The following is a 6000-nucleotide window of genomic DNA, read 5'->3' as shown; positions in this document are numbered from 1 at the left end:
TCCCCCATTTATTATCCATCCATCCAAACATCCTTCCACCCATTCATTCATTCAACAATATCAGTCTATCCATCCATCCATCCACCCACCCCATCCATTCAACATCCCTCTACCCAACCATACATTCACCCACCCACCCACCCACCCACGCATCCATTCACCCACCCACCCCATCCATCCACCCACCCATCCATTCATCCACTCACCCACCCACCCCGTTTATCCGTCCATCTGTCCACCTACCTACCCATCCATCCATCCACCCCACCCACCCCCATCCATCCACTCACTCACCCCATCCAGCCACCCATTCATGAAGATCACTGAACCCCAAGCACTGGGCTGGTTCTGGGTTCTGGGAGGGCTCAGACCTGGTCTCTGCTCTCAGAGCAGCACAGAGTCCTGCGGTCTGTTTGCCCCAACCTTCTCCCCTGACACAGGCTGGAGGTCAAGCCCAGATGTTGGGTGTGAGTGTGCTGGCACAGATTTTGTGGGCCTATGTGTGTGTTGCATGCTGTGGGCTCATCTGGGCAGAAAGAGGAACCAGAGCTGTCCCCAGCGAACCCACCCCCAGTACACTCCTGTTTCCCAGGGATTTTGCAGTACAGCTGAGACGTGAACCAAAACTCTTTTTTTTTTTTTTTTTAGACGTTGTCTCTCTCTGTCCCCCAGGCTGGAATGCAATGGCGCGATCTTGGCTCACTGCAACCTCTGCCTCCTGGGGTCAAGCGATTCTCTTGTCTCAGCCTCCAGAATAGCTGGAATTACAGGCATGCACCACCAGGCTCGGCTAACTTTTGTATTTTTAGTATAGACGGGGTTTCGCCCTGTGGGCTAGGCTGGTCTTGAACTCCTAACCTCAAGTGATCCACCTGCCTTGGCCTCCCAAAATGCTTGGATTACAGGCGTGAGCCACCGCGCCCAGCCATGAACCAAAACTGTTGATCAATGAGTGTCCCCAGACCATAATGTGGGCAGTTTTCATGTCACCCTGGGGACAAATACAAAAGCCATTAGGGGTTTGGGAAAATCTTGGCCTTTCTCAGAACTGCTGTCACACGGCAGCCACCAGGGGGCGAGAGAGCTCTGCCTTCCTGGCAGGCCGAGGCAGGGTGAGGGTGGGACATGGGTTTCAGAGAGCCCTCCTGGGCCCTGGTTCCACTGACATAAGGGGCTGCTCTTAGAGGATGGTGGGATGGGGACCTCAAAGGGGGCCTGGGTACAGGGTAGAGGCTTGTGGAGGACCTGGAGACTGGGTACAGGGACAGGAGTCTGGGGTGTCCTGGGGGCCTGGTACAGGGATGGGGACCTGGTGGGGGAGGCTGGGGCTGGGTACAGCATGGAGCCTGGTCTCAGAACCAGGTACTGGGAAGGTAGAGGCCTGCCATTGCCTGCCTTCCCCTGGGGGCCTAGTACCCACTCCTCACCTCCTGTTCTGCCCCTGCCCCACCATCCTGCAGCAACTTCAAACCCTCTGTTTCCCCCTACCCGAGCCTTTCACACCAGTTGGGCCCCACATCAGCTCCAGAATGGTGTCCCAGAAATTTCTGCTGCCTTTGGGCCAAAGGTCAAAGCCCCCAGCCTCTCCGTGTCCCCTCCCCTCCAGCCTGCATGCCCCCCAGTCCCCTGCACCCCCCACCCACGTGGTGCCCAGCGGGGCCTCCCGGCTCTCCACCCTGCTGACCAGCCTCAGCCTCCTGCAGGCCGCCTCTCCTGGGCCCCTGGCCTGGCCTAGGAGTCTTTCCACCATCCCTCAACCCCCCTCGTAGAATTTGCCACCACTTCAGGCGCTGTTGCTGGTTTGGTTCTGCCCCAGCCAATCCAGGGTCTAAATGGGCGGGGACCTCCCCATCTCCCAAATCCCTGTGTCTGGGAGCCCCAGGCCAGAGCCAGTGTTGGGCACCAACAGAGGAGAAGGCTGAAAACCCACTCCCCGCTATGGAGCTGGGCACGCTGAGGCCCCGAGAGTGCCCGAGGCGGATGCGGCGCCAGAGCAGCAGTGTGCACAGTGGGGCGGGTGTGGGTGAGGAAGGAGCCGCCGACGCAGACTTAACACAGAGCAGGGAGCTCTGCACAGATGCCGACGGGACAGGCAGATCAGCCAACTCAGGAGGGACAGGGGCTGCCCCAGGGGACCCCTCCCCCCGCCCGTACGGCTGACTGCAGGGCCCTGGGCACAGCCTGGCTCCTGGCCTACCTGTGGTGGCTCATAGGGCACCACGACGCTCTGCCTGCCGGTGACAGGGTCATCCACATACTGCGAGAGATTATTGCCTTCCACGCGGATGAGGTGGCTGGCTGGGGCAGACTGTCCTGCCGGGAGGGGTCGACACTTCAGAGAGGTGTGCAGAGGTGCCCACCCCTGTGCTAGGTGCAGAGGTGCCCAGCCCCGTGCAAGGTTCAAAGAGGTTCCCAGCCCTGTGCCAGCTGCAGAGGTGCCAACCCCTGTTAGGTGCAGAGAGGTGCCCAGCCCTGTGCCAGGTGCAGAGGTGCCCACCCTGGTGTCACGTGCAGAGATGCCCAGCCTCATGCCAGATGTAGTGGTGCCCAGCCCTGTGCCAGGCAGAGGTGTCCAGCCCCATGCCAGGCGCAGAGAGGTGCCCACTCCTATGCCAGGTGCAGAGGTGCCCAGCCCCATGCCAGATGCAGAGGTGCCCACCCTTGTGTCACATGCAGATAGGTGCCCAGCCCCGTGCCAGGTGAAGAGGTGCCCAGCCCCATGCCAGGTGAAGAGAGGTGCCCAGCCCTGTGCCAGGTGCAGAGAGGTGCCCATCCCTGTGCCAGGTGCAGAGGCACCCAGCACTGTGCCAGGTGCATCGCAGCAGAACTGAGACCACCAGGCCCAGTCCTGTGGGCTTCCAGATGAGGCTCAGGCCAGCTGGCAGCCCTTGTGCTCTGGGGGTGCCTGCCCAGTGGCTCTGCCCCCTGATTCTCCTGCTAATCCTTGGGGTAGCCCGTAGGCCCTGCCAGGCACACTGGAGAGAGGAGCTATAACTCATAGGATCTCTGGGGCCCCAGAAGGCCGCTGCCCTTCAGACTCTGCCCAGACCATTTGCCCCTGCCCAGGAGCATGGGCCCCCCCAGGTCCCACTCAGAACTGGGAAAATGGGGGCTGGCAGAGGCACTGAAAGCCCTCCCCAGGGGAATGGCTAAGCCCATGCTGTCAGCCCCAATCTCTCCCAGTTAGGCAGCCCCTGGCTGTGCTGTCCAGGGTGCTGGGCAAAGTGCCACCGTGGGCAGAGGAGCTGGGGGCCTCACCTTCGTTGAAGTCCCTCCCGAGCTCGTGGTTGGGGCAGCGTTTCACGACGTCGGTCACGTGCTCCGCCTTCTTGTAAACAGGCATGGCCCGGATGGCGGTGCCCGGGGGTGGCGGGGTGGACACCTTGATCTGGATGGGGCACGTCTTGGCAATCTGGCAGTAGAGTTTCTTCAAGAGCGGGGAGTACTGGAGTGGGGGAGAGGGAACGGGTGAGACCAGTGGTCCCAACTGCACCCCTGTCCAGGCCACCCCGCATTGGGAGCCACGTCCTCCCCATGGGAGCCCCTTCCACAAGCCCCAGATGAAGACTGCCCCGAGCAGCCCCTCTGCTGAATCCCTCCAGGTGTTTGTCCTTCGAGGCGTGAATCCAGGCACGGCTGCCCTGGCACCCACTCCACAGCCATCGGGTCATTTGGGCTCCATGACAGCAGGGGTGTGAGTGCCGGTGGCAGCCAGGCAGAGAGGCTTTAGGTTTATGAATGGGGACAAGAAAGGCCAGGAGAGCAAGAAGGGGCTGCTGGAGAGTGAGGGCGGGAACGGGGACTGGGAGCCAGGCCTGAGGAAGCCATGTCCCTGACTGCAGCGTTTTGAAGAGGTGGGTTTCGAGCACTTTGAAGAGGTAGGTTTGCAGCATTGAATCTGTTTTTAAGACCAGAGCTAGTCTTCTCTGGCATTTGCACAGAGCAAGTGGTTAATGTGTGATGGGATGGGTGCCCGCTACGCATTCAAGCTTCCATAGAGAGCTCTCTGGGTTGGCGTGAAGGCCTCTCACGGCCTCAGCAGCCCTGGTGACTCTGACACCCTCTCCTGCTGGGGCCACCAAGTCTGAGCAGCCGAGCTGTGCGGCTTGGTCTGGGCCACTCTGGGGGCCCCTCTGGGCTTACAGCCCCAGTATCCCCAGCTTGGGACTCGAGGAGCTAATAGGTCTGTCTGGAGCTGGCGTGGGCCCTGCTGCAGGAGGACTGGATGACACCCTTCCTGATCCAGCCCCTGCAGAGGCCTCCAGTGTCCTCGCCTCACAGGGCCCGGCTGCCCATCTGAGGACCCAGGCCGGCTCTCATGAGTTCTAAAAGTGACCCCGCTGAGGCCACTGCAGGGGCGTCCACTCACTTCCAAGCTGGCTGATTTCCCAAGTGTCAGGCTCCTGGACACCTGCTGGGAGTCCTCATGCCCTCTCCCCACAGGGCCATCAGGAATGATCCCCAGTCTCAGGTTCAGAGAATGACTTCTGCTGCCATCTCATGGCCTCTGCGCCCCTCACCAGCCCCCGATGACTCAGAATCACAAGTCACTGCAGCCGCAAGTGCCCTGGAGAATGTCCCATCGCACTCCACCATGGAACAGCTGGGGAAACTGAGGTCGGAGACAGGGAGCTACTGGCAGAACCAGGGAAGCTGCAGGTGGAGTCTTCCCTTTGCCAAGGAAGTTAGGGGGCCCTGACCCCCGACCCCCACTGGCCACCAGCACTGCCTCTCTGGCCATCAAGGGACATGAGGGGCTCTCAGGAGCCACATAGGTCCTTGGCAGGTGCAGGCACGTGAAAAGCGAGGAAGGAAAAAGGAAAGAGAAGGGGGAGATGGAGGTGACGGAGCCTTTGAGCCATGGTGGGTGGGGCCTGGGTCCCCGGCACCCTGAGCGCCCCTGTTCCTGCGCAGTAGGAGCAGTCCCCTCTCTGATGAGCTACTTGGGCTCCCCGAATGAGACCCAGCCAGGAATGCTGGCCTGTCCCTGCCACGGGTGTGAGGGGGCTGGAGGGACAAGTGGAAGGGGGTCTTTCAGTGGCCTCCTCAGGATGGGAATTGGATACCAAAGGGCTGGCCCCTCCTAGGTCCTCCGTCCATCTGGAGCCCCTGGAGCCAGAGTGGCTCCACTGCCCCTGCCTGCAACCCCCACCTTGGGCACAGGGCCTTAGGCAGGAAGCCGCCCATCCCCAGTCCTGTTTGAAACGCAGGAAGGAACCATCATGCACAGCCCTGCAGGTGAGGCTGGGCGCTGTTTAGAAAAGCAGGAAACAGGCTGAGTGCAGTGGCTCACGCCTGTAATCCCAGCACTTTGGGAGGCCAAGGTAGGCAGCTGAGGTCAGGAGTTCGAGACCTGCCTGGCCAATACAGTGAAACCCTGTCTGTACCAAAAATACAAATATTAGTCAGGCAAGGTGGCAGGCGCCTGTAGTCCCAGCTACTCGGGAGGCTCAGGCAGGAGAATCGCTTGAACCCAGGAGGTGGAGGTTGCAGTGAGCCGAGATCGCACCATTGCACTCCAGCCTGGGCGACAAAGTGAGAATCCATCACAAAAAAAAAAAAAAGAAAGAAAAGCAGAAACAGCCTTGCAGAGCTAGCAGCCCACCCCTGTGCGGGCGCCTGCCCTGGACTGTTGGAGCTGCAGGCTTGGGCACGGCGGGAAGGACGGCAGTCCCCTTGTTGTGGGGTCAGTCTGGCTTCCCTAGAGGTGACCACTGACGTACAGTGTCCCCACCATTACAAATGCCCCCTTTGCTCCCCACAGCATCACTTGGGAGGATAAGCAGGTAGCCCTGCCCCCAGGGCACATGGGAATAGCTCGCAGCACAGACCCTCTGGGACTAGGACCCTCAGGAGACTCAGACAGGGCTCTTGGCCCAAACTTGGAGTGGCCTGTGTCCAGGCACTGGTCTCTTGGACAAAGGCCCTGCCTGAAGCCACACACCACGCCTGGTCTCCATCTGTGCTGGTTGGGGACAGAAGGAGGAGGGGCCAGGTGGT

The 6000-nt window shown here is 60.7% G+C and overlaps 1 protein-coding gene across 2 annotated transcripts in view; it reads right to left on the bottom strand.

Moving 5' to 3' along the window:
* The window catches only part of TP73 (tumor protein p73), an 85767-nt gene that overhangs the window by 12091 nt on the left and 67676 nt on the right, over positions 1-6000 (bottom strand). For both annotated transcript variants that reach the window (XM_032758708.2, XM_058443780.1), the window contains exons 5-6: positions 3259-3445; positions 2198-2313 (exon numbers count right to left, since the gene is read on the bottom strand). In XM_032758708.2, coding sequence (XP_032614599.1) covers positions 2198-2313; positions 3259-3445 — 303 coding nt within the window. The remainder of the gene's footprint in view (positions 1-2197; positions 2314-3258; positions 3446-6000) is intronic.

The sequence above is a fragment of the Hylobates moloch genome, unplaced genomic scaffold, assembly GCF_009828535.3.
Source record: "Hylobates moloch isolate HMO894 unplaced genomic scaffold, HMol_V3 SCAFFOLD_9, whole genome shotgun sequence".
Taxonomy (NCBI): domain Eukaryota; kingdom Metazoa; phylum Chordata; class Mammalia; order Primates; family Hylobatidae; genus Hylobates; species Hylobates moloch.
This window is presented reverse-complemented; position numbering and strand designations above follow the sequence as displayed.